The 20,830-nt window shown below is 42.0% G+C and overlaps 1 protein-coding gene across 2 annotated transcripts in view; it reads right to left on the bottom strand.

The window, feature by feature from the left end:
* Positions 1-3,251: 3,251 nt before the first annotated feature.
* The window catches only part of KLHL24 (kelch like family member 24), a 43,945-nt gene continuing 26,366 nt past the window's right edge, over positions 3,252-20,830 (bottom strand). Inside the window, exons 2-8 of one of the 2 annotated variants that reach the window (XM_075268927.1) lie at positions 18,055-19,020; positions 15,590-15,774; positions 13,713-13,831; positions 13,397-13,585; positions 11,397-11,585; positions 5,259-5,294; positions 3,252-5,003 (exon numbers count right to left, since the gene is read on the bottom strand). In XM_075268927.1, coding sequence (XP_075125028.1) covers positions 4,803-5,003; positions 5,259-5,294; positions 11,397-11,585; positions 13,397-13,585; positions 13,713-13,831; positions 15,590-15,774; positions 18,055-18,971 — 1,836 coding nt within the window. In that variant the 5' untranslated portion in view covers positions 18,972-19,020 and the 3' untranslated portion in view covers positions 3,252-4,802. The remainder of the gene's footprint in view (positions 5,004-5,258; positions 5,295-11,396; positions 11,586-13,396; positions 13,586-13,712; positions 13,832-15,589; positions 15,775-18,054; positions 19,021-20,830) is intronic. The other variant, XM_075268928.1, reaches the window with a different exon arrangement.

The following is a 20,830-nucleotide window of genomic DNA, read 5'->3' as shown; positions in this document are numbered from 1 at the left end:
TTTATGTTAAAAAGTGAAACCTCACCGACTCCCCCACTGCTCCCGTTCTGATGCGTTCACCATCGTTCTTCCTGGTTCCTCTCAGTGAATGTTCAGCCAATCACTGTTAGGTTTATACTAGTTTTGTGCTGTCCATTGTTCTGGTTCATCAGAGGACCAGAACAACAGTCAGAAGTACCGCTATATCAATGGACATCTACAGAGCCCAATGGAGCCCATTGAATATAATGGAGTTCGTTGGTTATACTTTGTTTTTAAACTGAAAGCACTGGACGAAAAAGGTGAGCATGTATGTTTGTTTCATCTGCCAGTTTCAGATGGACAATCTGACAGAGAATCTGACACGGATGTGAACATAGCCTCAGCTGTAATATTTCTGTGTGAACAGGAGTCGGGAGGAACAGACACTGGGTTTTGAACCCGGGAAACGTTGTAATGGGAGCAGCGGGTGATCAGTTTTATATCTTTCCATTGTATTAGGAACATTCTGAGCTTTTTCACAAATACTTTAGTGCCAAGCAATCCATTGAAGACAATATTAATCCAAGACAGACCAGAGTAAATCTTCCTGACCAATGGGCAAAAAAAGGCTCGAGATTTTAGGAATTGAATTATGGCAAGTCAGGTTATGGACTGGCACTGTACTAGCACATGGTGAACTCAAAACTAGTAGAAGAGGTCTGATCAATGGAAAAAGTCAGAATTTCCAAAAACTCATGTATGGTATGATACATGTATGATACATACATGTAAGTATGATACAAGTATACATGTCAAAATAACAGAATCTTGAGTATTGATAGGCATCGAAAACCTGGTGGGCCGACACATTACTGAATTCTATATACAGTCCTATGAAAAAGTTTGGGCACCCCTATTAATCTTAATCATTTTTAGTTCTAAATATTTTGCTGTTTGCAACAGCCATTTCAGTTTGATATATCTAATAACTGATGGACACAGTAATATTTCAGGATTGAAATGAGGTTTATTGTACTAACAGAAAATGCGCAATATGCATTAAACCAAAATTTGACCGGTGCAAAAATATGGGCACCCCAACAGAAAAGTGACATTAATATTTAGTACATCCTCCTTTTGCAAAGATAACAGCCTCTAGTCGCTTCCTGTAGCTTTTAATCAGTTCCTGGATCCTGGATGAAGGTATTTTGGACCATTTCTTTCTACAAAACAATTCAAGTTCAGTTAAGTTAGATGGTCGCCGAGCATGGACAGCCCGCTCTCAAATGATCTGAAAACAAAGATTTTTCAACATAGTTGTTCAGGGGAAGGATACAAAACGTTGTCTCAGAGATTTAACCTGTCAGTTTCCACTGTGAGGAACATAGTAAGGAAATGGAAGACCACAGGGACAGTTCTTGTTAAGCCCAGAAGTGGCAGGCCAAGAAAAATATCAGAAAGGCAGAGAAGAAGAATGGTGAGAACAGTCAAGGACAATCCACAGCCCACCTCCAAAGAGCTGCAGCATCATCTTGCTGCAGATGGTGTCACTGTGCATCGGTCAACTATACAGCGCACTTTGCACAAATAGAAGCTGTATGGGAGAGTGATGAGAAAGAAGCCGTTTCTGCACGTACGCCACAAATAGAGTTGCCTGAGGTATGAAAAAGCACATTTGGACAAGGCAGCTTCATTTTGGAAACAAAAATTGAGTTGTTTGGTTATAAAAAAAGGCGTTATGCATGGCGTCCAAAAAGAAACAGCATTCCAAGAAAAACACATGCTACCCACTGTAAAATTTGGTGGAGGTTCCATCATGCTTTGGGGCTGTGTGGCCAATGCCGGCATCGGGAATCTTGTTAAAGTTGAGGGTCGCATGGATTCCACTCAGTATCAGCAGATTCTTGAGAATAATGTTCAAGAATCAGTGACGAAGTTGAAGTTACGCCGGGGATGGATATTTCAGCAAGACAATGATCCAAAACACCGCTCCAAATCCTCAGGCATTCATGCAGAGGAACAATTACAATGTTCTGGAATGGCCATCCCAGTCCCCAGACCTGAATATCATTGAACATCTGTGGGATGATTTGAAGCGGGCTGTCCATGCTCGGCGACCATCTAACTTAACTGAACTTCAATTGTTTGTCCAAAATACCTTTATCCAGGAACTGATTAAAAGCTACAGGAAGCGACTAGAGGCTGTTATCTTTGCAAAAGGAGGATCTACTAAATATTAATGTCACTTTTCTGTTGAGGTGCCCATACTTTTGCACCGGTCAAATTTTGGTTTAATGCATATTGCACATTTTCTGTTAGTACAATAAACCTCATTTCAATCCTGAAATATTACTGTGTCCATCAGTTATTACACATATCAAACTGAAATGGCTGTTATAAACACCAAAATATTTAGAACTAAAAATGATTAAGATTAATAGGGGTGCCCAAACTTTTTCATAGGACTGTAAGTGTGCGGAATACAGGAGTTATTGTGAGTAGTGATCCCCGAAAATGGGTGCGGCGGTAAAAAGCAAAGAACCGATGGTTAGGTGTCCTTTTAATCTAAGCATATGGCACCTACACATTTTCCCTCCAGGAAATCTCGTAAGACATGTTTCTTTGCTCTAGATATTTGAGGGAAATGTGAAGTGAGAATGTAGGTCCATGATGGAACAGCCTCTTAAAGAATGGATGAGGTTGAGCATTTACATGATGGAATATGATTTAGCTTTCAAGACGCATCTGGCACCGAAATTTGTGTAAAATCTCCTGTTGAATCTGCACTGTACTTTTGGTCAATATATATATATATATATATATATATATATATATATATATATATATATATGAATCAGTAAGTGACATTTCACTTATTAGAATGGATTCTGTTACAGAAAGTCACTACTGCCGTTTAGCCACATAAAATAGGGATGATTTGTGGCATAGCAATCCTTTTCTGTCCACAAATCCATTGTGAGAACATAACCTGACACAATTCTCTGACTCCGATACAGGAGGATGTATACAACCATGCACATGTATATGTTGTATTGGGACTGTTACAGGAGCATGGCAGGTACAGTTATGACTACTTGGGAACCGAGGAAGGCGCTGCTATAGCTACTGAAGGGGAAGGTGTATATGTGTCATATCTACTCAGGAGTAGAGGATAATGTTGTATTATATACTGCACAAAACTTCATGATCACATGAGATTACTGCAAGTGACATGTAAGAGTTCACGCGTGTTGGGAGGAATTTCTTTCTGGTAATACTGGCTTAAGTGGTAAAAAAAAAAAAAAAAAAGCATCCTGTATTTATTTGGGCTTTAGATCACACTGGAATATTAATATTTGCAATAATTATTCCACATTTTTGGTAGAAAGACCAGAATAGACTTTGTTATACAGTAACTGTGGGACGGTTTGTTTTTTTTTAATCTGGAAATAGCGTCACTTTCATTTACTAGTGAAGCAAATCAAATTGCGATACCAGATACAACCATTGAATAAGAGTGGTGCTGTTTCTTCTATCCCGATGTCACAAAATATTAGGATCAGATACATATTAAAACTTACACTATCAATATTTTATGGACAGATTGTCATTGCATCTATTTGCACTTATAAATACAGTTTATCCCAGTGAACATTCTATGTATAAGGAAAGTCAATGATATCATTGGTATAATATGATGGAAATGAAATTTGAGCGGACTTCTACCTTTCCATTTGCGCCCCCTTCAGCTTTCACCCGCTAACTAGACTTAGGCCTCGTTCATACAGGGCACGGGACTGCGTATTTTGGTCCTGCTTCTGATGCGAGAAGCCGCATCAGAATTGGACCAAAATGCGCCTGCCACACCTGTCACGGCTTCCCGCTCCGGAGCAGGCCCAAATGAATGGGCGTAGTCCAGAGGGTGCTAGTGTGAGGCGGACCCCGGGGCTGACTCAGCCGCAGAATCCGCCTGAAGAAAGGGCAGCTCGCTTCTTTTTACCATAAGCTGGAACATACTGTTCACGGTAAAAAGGAAGCTAGCAGTCTACATAGACCTCTATCGTGAGGGGGCGGATTCTGAGGTGGATTCCGCATCAGAATCTGCCCCCTTTTGCCCCGTGTGAACAAGCCCTTAGATGAATGGGCTTATTCAGAGTGGCTGGTGCCAAGGGTTCTGCAGCTGAAGCAAGATGGAGTAGTGTGCTTATTTTTTTAGCATCATGCTTGAATATAATGGAAAGCAGAATCAAGGTGGAATTTGGCGTTAATTTTGAGGCGAACATACCCATAGGGGGATTACATTACCCCCTCTCCTGTCTCTGTAATTCTGAAGTCAAAAAAATGCTTTCATGCAATCCATGCTTTAAATACACTCAGAATCTGGAACACATACACATATAGAAAAGAATATATAGAAAAAGTATTTTTACAAATGATACAGATAGTCCATTCCCCAGGGCTATAAATAAGGCATTGGCCGCACCAAATCTATTTGGCGTACTTACAAAAATAACAAAAGAGTGAAAAATGTGCATGATCTCCTGTATTAGGCGACCTATCATTGAGTATCGGCATCCTTAGTAGGTTATATTAGATTACCATCATCTTGCTCCACATTTTCACTTGTAGACCTCAGTTTCTGACAGATGCCAGACACCCCAAATTTGGTAAGAAAGCACACGGTCTTAAGTGCTGTATCTTCGATCACAAGACAGCATCACAAACATTTTCAATGACAGATTCCCTAATACCAAGTACTGGGTAAATAGCCAGTTTCTGAAAAGTAAAGTGTCACTTAAATGAGTTTATTTAGAAGTCCCTGTCCTGTCTTCTCCAGGAGGTCACATTTTGAAGGGCTTCTCATTGTATCTGTGGATTGTTACACAGCCATGATAAGAGACTGGTCTGGGCATGGCGGCCACTCCTGTAATGATGCTGGTTGCTGGATCGTAACACAGGATGGTATCGGTCGCCTCTCCGTTCTCGCCTCGTCCACCAAGTATAAAGATTTTTCCATTGCAGACTGACATGCCACAGTTCTCCTAGAAGAAGACACGAGTATTGTAAGTTGTATTCTGTAGTTCTATTCATATACTAGTACAGAAAAGACATTACAAAATAAAGAAAAGCACAAAAATGATAGGACACCTATTACACCCAGTGCACTTACTGTTATACCTTGTGTGGTGCTATAGAGATTATACATACACCAGTGATACTAAAAATCTTATATCAAATACAGAGTGATAAAGCAGTAAAAGGTGAAGAAGGTTTTTAGATCCGTGGTGAAAGCTCACCTTGAGAACTGTGTTCAATTCAGAAGGCCCTACCACCTAAAGGACACGAAAAAGTAAGAAACATTCAGGGAAGGGCCACAAAAATATATGAGCAACACAGAGGACAGCAAAAGAAACCATAAATATAGAAAACATAAAGAGGAGGCGCTGTAAAGTCTCAACAAGGGGTATTCTCTTTGTATCCAATCACGACTGAGGGAATTATGGAAATATGAGCGCAGGTTGTACAATGTTGTTTCCATAAACCCCCCCCCCCCCCCCCCGTTCACTTCTATAGAAGGGGGTTACAGAAATCATTCCCCCATCCTCACCAATAGGCTGATATGAGGGAGCTGTGTATTTCCAGCTCTGTACACTGGGTTTTGCTAGGTGCTCTGGCTCCTGCTGTATAGTGTGAGTTTTGGTGGTCTGTCTTCAATGGATCTAAAATTCATGACCTACCTGATATATGTGCACCATGTTATGCATGTATATGATGCAAGAAGATGGATGCAGGCTTAGGACATGTGACGTACTGTTCTAGGCCTAGCAGTTGACAAGTCCTGCAGATAGGGGGGAGTGAGGTCACGAAAATGTGGAACAGGCTACAATAGTGCAAACTTATATGTAAGAATATGGATATGGATGTCCAGTCAAACAACAGATTTTGAGACCATTCTATGAGCTCCTCTGATCTTCCACTATTTTATGTCACTATATACATGAACTATCATCAGCTACAAAACACCATGCCATGCCATGGTCACCTGGTACCCACAATGAAATCAGCACTATATTGGGCTACCTTAAAACATAACTTTTAATATACATCAATAAAACATGCCATCAAAGATCATATTAGGCCAACTTATAAAACCAATTACCAAACAGGTTCGTAGTCTGGAATGTAGCTAACTATAACAATCTTCCAAAGTGCAAGGTTGGATTTTACCAATATGCAGGGTCGGATTTGGTTTGAGATACTCTATCACCCCTGTGAGTCACCAATACGACCCAAAGGCACATCACTCATTCTAGTGAGCCCTGTAATCTTTGCCCTGCCCATGTATTAGCTCCTGAACCCAAGCTCACCCTATTACTATTACCCTATTATGTCCCTGGAAAGGGCATATTGGTGACTCCCAGGAGTGGTAGAGGATCCCAAACCAAGTCCAACCCTGCATATTGGTACCTTACACACTGGGAAGTTATTATATGTATCTGTATTCCAGAGCATAGCTGATAGATGGGTAAAATAATCATTACAAACCACTAGAGGGAACCCCACAGCACTCAACAGGATCTTCCATTTATTTATATTGATGTTAAAATAGATTCACTCCCTCACTCATAAAAGTTATTTTTAGTTATTTTATTTTTGGGGTTTTTTTAGCATATAAGAGCCTTGTGTGACCAGAGAATAAACAGAAAAAAAAAATGAACAAAATTCAAAAATGTTTCTTGTTTTTAGGTTTATTAGCAATTTGATATCATGTTTTGGTCTGAAAGGTATCTGTGGTATCACCAATGCCCACCAGGAAGGCTACAGAGATATTGCAAATGGTTTTAATTCACTTAAAGTACTATGACATCACAACTATCTCCAGCTACTGCGTCATCTCTGTCTCTGTGAGATCAGAATGTCTTTCTATCTGAGCTACAGAAATGTATTACTGTGACATCATAAATGTGATGTCACAACAGTTACCTGATGAAAACACAACGGTTTCAGGAATTTTAGCTGCTGTGACATCACAAGTGGGTTTCAGAAAGGTACCGCAATGTGACATCACACAGTATCAGTCAGGTGATCTCAGGCAGGAAATACAGCGCTGTGTGAACCACCACATATGGGACTACAAACCAATAGAATATAAAGCGTTCTTGCACAGGGGGCCCCCTACTGGCAGTGTTTGCCCCTAGTCTTAATTACAAATCTCCTATCATTTTACTTCTGCATTCCAGTTCTATGCATCTCCATGGTAACAGACTACAAACAAACCCTATGATGTCTGCAGTCATACTCCCTTCCATATGTCTCCTATTTTTTGATAACATACAGTAAGTCAGTCACTAGGAAGCGGGGACAAATGGAATAAAGTATGACTACAGGATCAGACAACACTTGGATCTCTGTTACTATAAAGACACATATTTCTTCAGAAGAGCTGGCGATACAACACATTGGGATATTTTTTAATTAAAAGAGAACTTGTCACCAGGTCTGAAAAGCCCAATGATATACACCATCTGATAGGTGCCGTCACGCTAAGCATATTGGTGTTTATTTAAAGGGGTCCTATCATTTAAACACTATTTTTCTAGCTGACATGTCGGAATAGCCTTAAGAAAGGTTATTCGTCTCCTACCTTTATCAGTCGCCTCCAGCCCCGCCGTTCGGTAGAAATACCGGTTTTTACCGGTATGCAAATGAGCTCTTTTGCAGCACTGGGGCAGGCCCCAGCACTCAGACAGCACTGGTGACGTCCCCAATGCTGCGAGAGAACTCTCTCCAGCGACGCCTCCATCTTCAATAGCAACCGCCTCTTCATCTTCTTTTTCCAGCTGGGGTCAGACTTGTGAGCCTGTGCAGTTGGCTCTGCCATTGGGATCCAGGCAAAGCCGGGTGCTCAGGCCGGCCGGCGGCCATTTTTTTGGAGGCCACTATGCGCGCATGCGCAGTACGCTCCTGTAATTCTATGAAGAACAAGAGCGTACTGCGCATACGCGCGTAAGCGGCCTCCAAAAAAATGGCCACCACCCCGGCCTGTGCACTCGGCTTTGCCTGGGTCCCGATGGCAGAGCCGACTGCGCAGGCTCACACGTCTGACTCCAGCTGGAAAAAGAAGATGAAGAGGCGGTTGCTGTTGAAGATGGAGTCGTCGCTGGAGAGAGTTCTCTCGCAGCATTGGGGACGCCCTCAGTGCTGCGAAAGAACACATTTGCTTACCGGTAAGAACAGCGGGCCGGAGGTGACTGATAAAGGTAGGAGACGAATAACCTTTCTTAAGGCTATTCTGACGTGTCAACTAGAATAACAAGTGTTTAAATGATAGGATCCCTTTAAATCTGTTCAGCCATTCCAAAGTTATAAGCCCTTTTAGTGTTGATACAAAATAAGGGTCTACTAATTTTGTGGACAGTAACACTGTGGTTTTCTCTGTATACTGCATTTCATATAGTGTTACCGTCCACTTGGTTGCATCAACCCTAGAAGTGCTTATATCTTTAGAATAACTGAACAGCTTTTCATTAAAACACTAAAATGCTCAAAGTGACAGCAAATGATATTGGGCTTTTCAGACCTTTTGACAGGCCCTCTTTAAAATTATTTGCAAAGTTGATTCCTTTTATATGCACTCAAATGAAAAATTGAAGTGATCATTCAAATAGAACGAAGGGTGAATGGTATCTGAGCTGCAATAGTGTGACAGGGCCAATAAACAGTGCATGGGACCCATGGGACCGTCTGCTTCCAGCTCTGTACGCTATGCAGATATCCAGCTGATTGGTGGGGTCAGGCTTGGACTGGTCCACAGGTGAATCCCCTGGTGGGCCCCTGAGCCAGGATGGGCCCCCAGATCATTCAACCAGGCTATGTGTCAGGCTATTGGGGGGTTGAGATGGCATCTACAGGAGGCCCTGTCATCTTATTGCTTAATGCGCAAAGCGGACAAACAAAATTATCGAATAATATCATTAGGGTCCGGCTCTTTGTATTCCTGCCAGTAAGCTGTTTGCAGGGTCCATGGCATTTCCATTGCTGTTCCCTCTGGATGTATTACATTGGTCTGTGGGCATAAAGCCATATTTTTAGTAGCTTTGTCTAAGAACAATAAGCCGTTTATATTGGTCATGTTAGGAGCAGGATACAATTTTCAATGACCTGAAATGTCCCCTCCTAACACTTCCTCAGTATTAATATAAAAGCTTTTAAAGTATTAAAAAGACAAATTTAGAAACAGAAAAGAACAGAGATTTTTACACAAGCACAAGGGGGCGTATAAGATAGCACGTGGCTGACAATGGGGGCTTTTGTATTTAGGCCCCAGCAGCAATATTAGCTTAGTTGTGGAATCATATCAAAGGAAATGCAAACATCTATCTACACCCTGAAGGCAATCCTATAAGATTCATTCTTCACAGGCAATAGAAATCTACATTAAAGTGTAAAAACCACATCTGAATAAATCATGTTTATTATGATTCCAGAAATATGGCCTAAATGTATTTGTAATGGTGGTTTCTTATGTATATAAAACAAGTGCATATAGTCACACTTGTATTACACTACATACAAAGACAGCAACCCCATCCCTGTCCATAAATCACGGGTGCCAGCTGTTACATATAACTGACATCCACTGGCAGAGCAAGTTCCAATCCTGGAAGTTTAACTTGGCAGATGCCGTACTGTGGCATCCGAGTTAGAGAAAGTTTAGAGATTTCCTCTTTCCTCCAGTCAGACCCACTGCAGTGATTGTCATGAAATAAAAGCCCCCAAGCCCGCCATCTTGGTGCACCTAATACAGGATGTAATAGAATGTATGTAAATGCACATTATTAATCACTTAAAGGGATTCTACCATTAAAACCTTCTTTTTTTTGTGGATAAGACGTCGGAATAGCCTTTAGAAAGGCTACTCGTCTCTTACCATTAGACGTGGTCTCCGCTGCGCTGTTCCTTAGAAATACCAGTTTTTACCAGTATGCAAATGAGTTTTCTCGCAGCGATGGGGGCAGGCCCCAGCGCTCAAGCAGCGATGAGAGCGTCCCCACCTCTGCCAAAGAATTGTCTCCAGTGCCGCCTCCTTCTGCGTCTGCAGCGTCATCTTCAATATCTTCCTCCGGCGCAGGCTCGTAACTTCTAGGCATCGGGCCTTGAGCAGAACAGACTGCGCAGGCGTACAGGCCACGGGAAAATGGCCACTTGCACAGTATTGTTAGCGGCCATTTTCCCATTGCCTGTGCGCCTGCGCAGTATGCTCCGCTCAAGGCCTGATGCCTAGAAGTTATGAGCCTGCGCCGGAAGAAAACATTGAAGATGACGCTGCGGACAAAAAGGGAGGTGCCGCTGGAGACAATTCTCTGGCAGCGGTGGGGACACCCCCATCGCTGTTTGTGCGCTGGGGCCCGCCCTCATTGCTTCGGAGAACTCATTTGCATACTGGTAAAAATCGGTATTTCTAAGGATCGGTGCTGCGGAGACCACGTCTAAAGGTAAGCGACGAATAGCCTTTCTAAAGGCTATTCCGACGTCTTATCCACAAAAAAAAAAAGGTTTTAATGGTATAATCCCTTTAAGGGGAGTCTGTCAGCAGTAAAATGGTTATAAACTTAATCCTAGTACCTTGTAGAAATGATTGTACAGCTTCCAAATATGCCTCTGTTATTTAGCTTTGGAGCCCCATTTTTATATTCAAATAAGGGAAAGTGCTCCGGGGTTGTGCCATAACTTGCCTCTCAATTCCTGGGTAAAGCACTCTTCCCTCATTTGTGTATGAATAAAATGAATCCCCTCTACAAATTACTGGTAAATTGGTTTATTTAAATTTTTTTTATTTTAAATAACAAGTATGTAAATATGGTATTACTGTATTTGTACTGAACCTGCAGACGTTAACATAGTTTTCACTGCAAAATGAACGCAGCAAAATGCTAACACAAGATACAGAAGGTCCTAATAGTATTTTTTTTCCCATTTCACCCCTCAATTTTTTCCCCATTTTTATCAATACATGATATAGAATGTTATACAGCACCATTAAAAATTACAACTCTTCTTGCAAAAAACAAGCCCTCATGGCTATATTGATGGAAAAATAAAAGGTTTGTCAGCAGGTGGAATAACATGAATAGGGTCAGCTGAGTCCAACCATATAAGGAAATCCAAGACAAATTTAAACTTGGAGGAGCTGGACAAGACAGAAGAACTTCCTTCTGAAATGACAGAACAGTGCAAGGAGGGAGGTGATGGAAGTGACTGTGAGGATCCTGTCAAGTTATTACAGATATTTTAGATTACTGTTCCCCACCCAAACAGGTGGCTATCCCTAAATTGCATATTATGGATCCACATTTGGCTTATTCCTAAGGGTGGAGATGTAAGAAGGGCAGAGCCTCTGGAACTTCTTAGACGATTAAGACATGACTGATTACCTGTCTGCTGAATGTATTCTGCACATGTATCCAGTAATCTTCTACAGGGTCATAGCAGTAAATTGCCTTTGTGAGCCCTCCAGCAACGTAGATGAGGTTGTTCAAGGACACGGCTGTAATACATCTCTTTGCTATCGGTATTGAGGCACGTAGTAACCACGAATTTGTGTCTGGATCATAGCACTGAACCTGGGTATGAAACCATATTATCTGTTATATGCTGGCATAAAGAAGAAACTATACACCTATGCAGACATGTTGTACGAACTAAACGTACAATACATTGCAAGTCATTTCGGTTGACAACAGGTCTCTGTAAAGACCAATGTTCTTCTACATTATACTAGGCACCCAATCTTTATAGCCCATGTTTGTGCATGGCCCATTGCTATCATGAGAAAGAAGAGTGATGGCCATAAACTTGACAAAATGTCTTTGTAAACTTTAGAGTTAATGGTCTGTTTGCTGGAAATAAGTGCAAACCATGTAGGCCAGCCTTAGAACATTATTCTTACACCAGATAACATTACATTTCAGCCAAGAAATGTTCTGCTGGCAGGTCCCATGGAAACCCAATTTATAAAACTCCCTTCGAGTACTTTGTGCTGACCTTCTAGGGAAAGTTTGGAACTCAGTACTGTGAGGCTACAAGCATCAGAACTTGCCGGTGAGCATGTATAGCCTACTGCTTTGTGGAAGTAACATGTGGCAAGATTACCAACACCAATGGCCAACATTATGGATGCTTTCTCCATAAATATTGCTAAGCAATTCTGTTACAGTATGGTAACAGATATTAAACCTATAGTACCTCTGCCCATAAATCTTTTAGCACCCATGCACTTCTAATATACATTCACTGACAAAAAAAAAATAACGCACCCAGGTAGAAAATGCTGGATTGCTGCAAACTGTGGCATGCAGATATATAAATGATGTGGCCTGGTAAGACACTATATCTTGCCATAGAGGATGTAAACGTTTCTGTCTGCCCTCTAAAGATTTAGACTATTTTTGGATAGCGTGTCCCTTGGAGAGAGACTGCTGACTGCTAGACATGCCTCTATGGCAGACGCAAAGATATTTTGCCCAGTTGACTGAATTTCAAAGGGGCTACATCATTAGACTAAGATGCAGGGTGGTAATTTCGACAAATTACCTGCCTTTGAGGCTATTCTGACCTAGCTATTAGGAGGGGCTGGGATCGGTGGTTATGTGAGGACACGAACATGTAGCAAACAAGCTATGGGCAGTCCAGATAAACCACCAGCACAGAATATCCTTTGATCCAGTTTCCTTGTCCACCATACAGACACAGGTGGCACCTTCATTACACACCCCTGTCTATGCCATCTGGGCCATTACCAGGTGCTTAGCAGAAGGATATTTGGTGTCATGGAACTTATAACGTGTCCAGCCACTGTCGCCATTGTTTGCAGTAGTATCATCAATGAGAAACCAGGACTGCTACGGACTGGAACCATATCATTGTTAGTGACAAACCCAGGTTCAAGTACGGAGGCCTTGTGATGTGGAGCGACACACTGCTCAAACAGGTGGTGTGATGTGATGATCTGGGGTGCTGTAGTGATGCAAGAGACAACTCATCACACCATCCTGCGGCGACATGAGTTGCCTCTCATGGCATTTTTGAACAGGACAATGCCACCGTATTGCAACACTATTTGGCCTACCCAAGTGTCCAATTTTTTCACTAACCGATAATTTATGTGATCAGCCGGAATGTCAGCTTTGGCATCCTACAAGTGTGCAGGATCTACAGGCCCATCTGTAACATCTGTGGGCAATTGTATGCTTCCATGCCAAACTGTATTTCATCCTGTATCCAGGCTAGAGGTCTACTAGAATCTCCACTCAATTGTTTAGTCAATGAATGTAATATTAAAACAAAGAAACATAATAATAAAGTAGAAATAATCTAAGAAGTATAAATTATTGGGCCACAATATAGCCATGTAAAATCTTGATCTCTGACATACCTTGTCAGAACATGTATTGTCATCTGGTCCTCCTCCAATCACAAATAATTTGCCAACACAGCTTGTAACGGCGGGCGAGCTCACCGCCTCCTTCAGGGGAGCCACATCTGTCCATCGATTAGAGAATGAATCATAACATTCAACACTGCTCAGTCTATTCTGTCCATCGTATCCTCCAACAACATAAACCTGCAGGAGTCATCAAATGGTTACAATAAGTGAATATAAAAGCATGGCTCTGCAAAGCAACCACTGCAAATTTTACTGATTTTTTTTTTCTTGGTAATATCTATTTCCACATATCATAATGACTTACTTTCCCAAGAAGGACAGCCATCTTATGACGCCATCTTCCCTTGTTCAAGGAGGCAACTCTGATCCAGATATTTAGCTGAGAGTTATAGATCCATACATCACGACTGTTGATCCTTCCACCTTAAAAAAAAACAAGTCAATTAATAAAGATTAAAGGGGTTGTCTATTTTTTTTTCTGTCAATGACTAATTCTTTAAGAGTAAGATCTATAAGTGATCAGTCCGGGTCTGATATCCAGATGAGGTTCCTGAACAGGGTCGTCGCTCTGTGTGCCTTAACTGTGCCTACTGTCATCCAAAGATGCTGCAGTATTCTCTGATATGTTGCTGAAAACTACAATACAAAGTGGTGTTTGTGTAGACTCTAACAGAATGCAATAAAGGAAAAGACAGGATGGATCATCAGCAGGATAGGTCATCAATAAGAGATCAGTAGGGGGTCCAACACCTAGGACCCCTGCTGATCAGCTGTGTAAAAGGGTTGCATCACTCAGGCAAGCACTGCGACCTCTTCTCTGTTTACCTTACATGCAGTTTGATTCATGGTGGCCGTGCAATGTAATTATAGCCTAGGGGCCCCTTCATACGGCGTAAGCGCGCCGCTCATTTAGACCCGTACACGCGAGCGCTTCAAAACACATCCCATTTACTTCAATGGGAGCGCGTGTAAAGCTGGCTTTACGAGCACTCCCATTGAAGTGAATGGGATGTGTTTTGAGGCGCTCGTGTGTACGGGTCTAAATGAGCCGCGCGCTTACGCCGTGTGAAGGGACCCTAGAAGTGAATGGAATAAGGCTGTAATTACATGGAATGGCCACTATGCATCAGATGGCTGTCGATTTAGGGGGAGTTCACACGGAATAACGTGCCACGTGATGTGGCATGTATACAGAGTGTGAGACTTTGAGCGCCGTAAACACTCCCATTGATTTCAATGGGAGCCTGGATCGTATACGCCGCATTATTTTGAGGCTGCGGCATGTTACTCTGTGTGAACTCCCCCTTAAACAGTGAAAATGTTATAGCGACCGCAATAAGCGCAACATCCCTTGATACAGCTTACGCTAGGTTCACACCATCTATTGTGCAAGACATTGTTGTCTGCTGATTGTCTACTTTGGACTGGGACAATCATTATGATCAATACAGGGCAAAAATATATATTTCATTATTTATAATGTATAATACATGAACAACTAGTAAAATAAAATGGATACAAGTAGAAGACTTCTGAGGGTCAGTGGTATTGGGAGTGCAGTGGTAACAGTTGCACTGGGCTCTGGTACGTAGGGGGTTCAAAAGCCCCTTTGGTGAAAACCAGTCTTATAAATAGCAGATGGTGGGTGGTGGCCTTGTTACGGATTTTGCATTGAGGCCCAGGATCTTCTTGTTATGCCTCTGCTGAGAATTTTAGATGTACTGTAGTTACCGCAGTTGGCACAATTAAATAAAATAATTCCTACTTGAAGCTAAATGAATCATTGTCAACAGAGCTGACAGCCGCTGGGGATTTTACAACCAACCCCATTGACAATTCAATGACCTGAATTTAATAGCAAATTTGTCCTGGCTGTCAGCCTGGGAGAAGTGTTTGTTACAGGGCTGGCGAGGAACTCCCAAAACACAGAGCTCCTGAGAACTGGACCCTCATTGTTGTACAACCTGAGAAACCGTAAACTTAGCAAATATTAGGATAGGTGGAGGTCTGTATCATATCGCCCTAAACAACAGGGTAAGAGCACAGCCAAAATAGTGACACACACTGTGACTGCCAAAGTAATTACGTATAGTATACACTATATATTTAATATGGTATCCATATTCTAGTAATAGACATAAATAACCACCAATCAAATATTGACTTCACCTTATTTCTTACCTGACACAAGAATGTCATTTCTTAAGGCGCACACTGCATATTCTGACTTTGTAAATTCTGGAAGTTTTGCCAGGGATTTCCACTCTCCGGTTACTGGATCGTAACATTCAGTGTAAGGAAGGTTAAATCCTCCAACACGTTCACAACCTCCGACTACTACAATGACCTCAGAGTAGCCAGTGGACCTAAAAAATACCAAAGATATTAACATGTATTTCAAACCAGTGCAGGCAAATTCTTGTAATCTGGTAGTAACATATAGTAGCAATCTACTGTGACTAGCCTTGGCCATTTGGTTATAAAATGTAACGTTTAAAAACTTTGCAAGATATCTCATATACCATATCCCGGCTCCGCTTATGCGCCTAGTAAGTAAGGTAGTAAAGAGGGACCAAGGAGCTGCTTCACTTACTCCGAGCAAACAGAAATGTCTCAACTATTAATGTACATCACCATAATAATATTATATGGTGGTCTATGAGACTAAAGCTGTTAGTATCAGCATCCCTGGTGATCTATGGTAGTGCAAAGGTTAATGTAAGTATCTCAGGTGGTCTACAACAGTGAAAGGGTTAATTTTAGTCTACCAGCTGGTCTTGGACAATTGGGGGTTAATTCTCTCATGGTCTAGGGCACTGAAGGGGTTCATGTACGATTTTCTGGTAGTCTGTGAAGGGGCGGTAAAGTCAGTATACCTGGGGGTTAAGGGCAGTGAAAAGGATAATATATGAATTGGTGATGGCCCAGGGCAGCCATAAAGTTACATGTAAGATTCATGGTAAAGTGCAATGGGAAGGTAAAGGCGGTGTCCACAAATTTCAGGACTCAGGGAAGAGCCTCGGGAAGGTGAAATATAAAAATAAACAAACAAAATAAAAACCTAACCCCAGCGCTATGATGTCCGTGTCAGCGGCCACAGGAAACAAGGCAGTCATGTCACTCACATACATCAGCAGTTCCTGTCCTCTGGTTCCTGAGGCTACTGATTGGCCTCAGAATTCACGTCCGGCACAGGACTTCCGGAAGTAACTCCCCAGCATATGCCGTACTGGACAGCGGCGGTGTACACCGGAGCACTGGGGATAAGATTTTATTATTTTTTTTTTATGCTTTACTGGTCCCTGGCCTCCATCCTGATTGCTGCATACCTGGGCCCAGTGTGTAATAACCACTTCAGGCTTCAGTGCTGCCATGGCTATAACAGTAGTCTGAACACTAATATCTGAACTTTATGTTTCTTCCTTGTACTGTTCATAGAGATGTGCGCAGCGAGGGGATAGAGAATATTGTGCAATTGTAACTATACAGACTCTCTATGAGCAGGCAGAGTGATCATCTGTGTCTGACCATTAGGGGGAGAGGTCAGGGAGTGTGCACAGAAGCTTTTCCTGGGTGGGGCGCAGCTTCTAGAAGGAACATTGCTTTTCTATTTGTCCTTATTACCCGGTCTTTAAAAAGGCCTTTCTCCACCAACTCCAACTCTTTGCACCACTGCTAGCTTCAGCACACAATATACTAACTAGGCTACCAGGTCCTGGGATAAAGTAAATAGTCTGGGACTGCCCACCTGACAGTAAAGAGTCTAATTAGCATATTTGGTGCTGAAAGACACATCACCGATTGCTCAGGAATGGTGGAGTTACAGAGAAAATTCCAACTGCAAGGGAATCAGTGGAGTGGCAGCTGTTGAAGGATACAAAGAGTTGGATTTGGTGGAGGTGGTAAAAGAACCTACTTAAATTTAAAAAAAAATTTTTTTTAAATTTGTGACATAGATGCAGCAGCACAGATGTGCGGAGGTATATGGGTCCTGCTCTTCAAGCTTCCATAAGACAGCTTATTTTCTCAGATGAAAATGTGACCAGCTATACCCATTCTCTACAGCAACATCTGTGGCAAAAAGAAGTATTATATTTGGCCACTCAAACAAATACATGGGTGAACCAAATCTGCAGAAAGTCTACTTTCTAGAAGCTCTGGCTTAGAGGGAGACTCCATGAAGAGGATCCTACTACATTCACATGGACACCCGGCACCGCCACCACTTTTTGCAAAAAAAATGGAGCAGGAAGCAGACAGCGCTATATTCTGTGTAGTGACTGAACATAGTCAATGCAAGTGAATAGGAGCTGATCTGCAGTAACCTGTTCTGACTACTAAACGGAAAATGGATCTGTCAGCTTCATTCTCCATTTTCAGTGTATCAACTACTGAGAACAGGTGAATGATGGGGATGCTAGGTGTTGGACTCCCACCAATCTGATAGTAATGATTATTCTTAGGATGGGTCATCAATTCTTTTAGCCCAGAAAACCATTAATCATTATTTCACATTTCTGGCCTCCATACTACAACAACATGAGTGCTCCACTCCCTCCTTATTTCTATAAGCTATATATAAGTTACAAATGAATATTAGGATGGATTGTCAGAGCACACAGTAAGTGATCTAAGATAAGTCAAACCTGCGTGGCCTGGTCCGTGGTGACATCATCTCATTTCCAAGTATGTGATATCTCCTGGCTTCATGGAGCAGCTGGTAGCATTCTGGAGAGTTCTGAATGAGTTGATCCACTTCTACGGTTTGCACAAAGTAGTTGGGATGCAGCAGAGGTAGCCGGACGTGTGTTAGGAGCTCATGCAACATAGGTCTCCTGACATCAACATGGTGGTACACCCATCGCATGACAGCCTCAAACACACACTCTTCTTTGTTGACAACCAGATCATCACTACTGATATAATCAATTACTTCAGCTTTTCCCAGCTCCAAAAACTCTTCATGCTGGACCACAACTTCAAATGCCTGCTGGGCAAAGGTTTTACACTTGGTGAAGAGAGTCTTCAATGAGTGAGTATCAGCAAAATGTTGGATTCCTAAGCAATTGCATGGGTCAAGCTGCTCTTCCAAAAATTTGGCACAAGCATCACGCAGCACACTGATCTGGAACAAGCTAGAGGTTTCAAACAGATACTGAACATTCTCAGTTGTGATCTTGACTTTTCCTGTATAGACATACTGCAAAAAGCAATCCATGGCTTCGGCAAAAATCCCATTGATCTCCACCAACATCTCCCTGCTTTCTCTGTGATCGTTGCAGAACATGGCCCGGAAGTAGCTGCTACAGGCCGAGAGGACGGCTCTGTGACATGGGAATTCTCTGCCTTCCACACATATGATGACATCGGTGAACAAGCGGCTCTCCCGAAACTCATTGAAGGTTTGCAGGATGCTTTCTGAATGGGAAGACCCAGAATTAAAATCAAACACCTCGTGACCTGACAACTTTTGATCCATCTCAAAGACTTTTCTCTTGGTTGCAGGCGATTCACGAACTCCACTCTCCTCTCTGTTTAAACGGCGTCCTAATATGAGTACCATTGTTCAGTTGTGTAGGTACACAACAGGTTTGGAAGAATTATTCTAGTGCCTGCAAAACATCAAGATCAGCCATTAAGAAGTAAAGCTAAGATGTCATCGTGGATTACTATATCCAAAATTATATAAGTATACAATATGTCTGTATTCTGTCTCCGATATGAAGGTTATCAAACTTATGCACTTATAACTGAGAATGGGGTACAGTATACTGCACAGCTGGGTTTTCCAATGGAATAAATGGTTGAAGGAAAGCAAGTGTACTGTGTAAAAGCAGGTTTGTAGGCAGACTGCAGATCATCTGCATCTGTAACATTGCAGACGATGAGAACAACATCTTGTTGGTAAATGAAGGTGACCATACATAGTAGACTAAAATTGTCAGAGTCAAAGATAAATACATGTTAGCGAATTACAGGGGTCATACACATTGTACTAAAATCACTTGACCTGGATGTGTTTGACATTCTGTCAGTCTAGGTCAGAGAAAATAGGATTGGGCATGTTGACTTTCAACATACCCTATTAAATGCTGAATTTACAGTGAAGAGTATCTAAAAGCCACTTAGTGCCTTCTCCCATTTAAAATACATGCACGCTCAATCGAATTGACCCTAAATGCACACAGTCCAGTCACATTAATGTCACCACCTGTCAAAATCCAGAATAACCACCTTTCCCAGAGCTGACCGCTGCAAGACGTGCAGGAAGAGAGGGGATGTTGTGATGATATTCACTGGGATGTTGAGCCATGCCGACTCCAGTGACGTGGCCAGCTGCGCTTGGTTACGTGGTTGAGCATCCATGGCGCGAATAACACGATGGAGGTGGTCCCACAGATTCTCGATTTGGTTCAAGTCCGGGGAATTTGTTGGCCAAGGGAGTATGGTAAACTCATCCTGGTGCTCCTCAAACCAGGCACGTACACTGCGAGCTTTATGACACATCGCATTGTCCTGCTGGTAGATGCCATCATCCTGAGGAAAAACAATTCCTATGTAGGGGTGAACATGGTCCGCAAGGATAGATGCATACTTGTGCTGATCCATCGTGCCTTCCACAATGATGAGTGCACCCAGATGGCTGATGACACGTGCCTGCTGCGATTGGTTATGTAACGTTGGCATCAAAAGTAGGCGGTGGTCACATTAATATGACTGGACTGTGTATATGGGGAGCTGGAAAAAAAGCTGTTGACCAAAGAGAGTTGAAAGTGTATGGCACTATCACCACATTTACCATTCACATGTCAGATTTTTTTACACTCATATTACATGATGTAATGACTTTAGTTAGTTTTTCTCAGCCGAAAACACTTTTCACATTGGCCAATATCTCACAAGGGTACCATGAGTAATAAATGAATACACTAAATGCCACGTGCACTATTCACACCAACTCCCTTTACACTCATTGGTTATTAGGTTGTCATACTTTGCAGGAAAACCTTATGTTTTGGCACCAGTCTTTCTTAAAGTCCCTCTGACCATTTGTTTTTTCCGGTTAGGATAGTGGATTCCTGAGATGTAAGGTTTCCAAACATGACGAGACATGACAGAATAATGTTTATGCCTGTGGAGAACTTAGTGGACTTGTCAGTGCTGAAGATATGTAGGTATTGTTATATTACCACAAGTCAGAACTCGCACTCCAGACACTTCTTGGCTTTAGATCTCACAATTGTCTGACAATTTTATTAAATAGAGATTTTACCATTTATGTTAAAAAACAGATCTATCCGTTCTAATGATAAGTGATTCTAGAACAATTACATGGAGGCTTCTAGTCTTATTTTACCCCCTAGTGAGGCTGAAAATAGCAAACACTGGGGAGATATAATGGAGATTGAGATTTCCGGTATT

This window comes from Leptodactylus fuscus, chromosome 3 (assembly GCF_031893055.1).
Source record: "Leptodactylus fuscus isolate aLepFus1 chromosome 3, aLepFus1.hap2, whole genome shotgun sequence".
NCBI classification, from domain to species: Eukaryota; Metazoa; Chordata; class Amphibia; order Anura; family Leptodactylidae; genus Leptodactylus; species Leptodactylus fuscus.
This window is presented reverse-complemented; position numbering and strand designations above follow the sequence as displayed.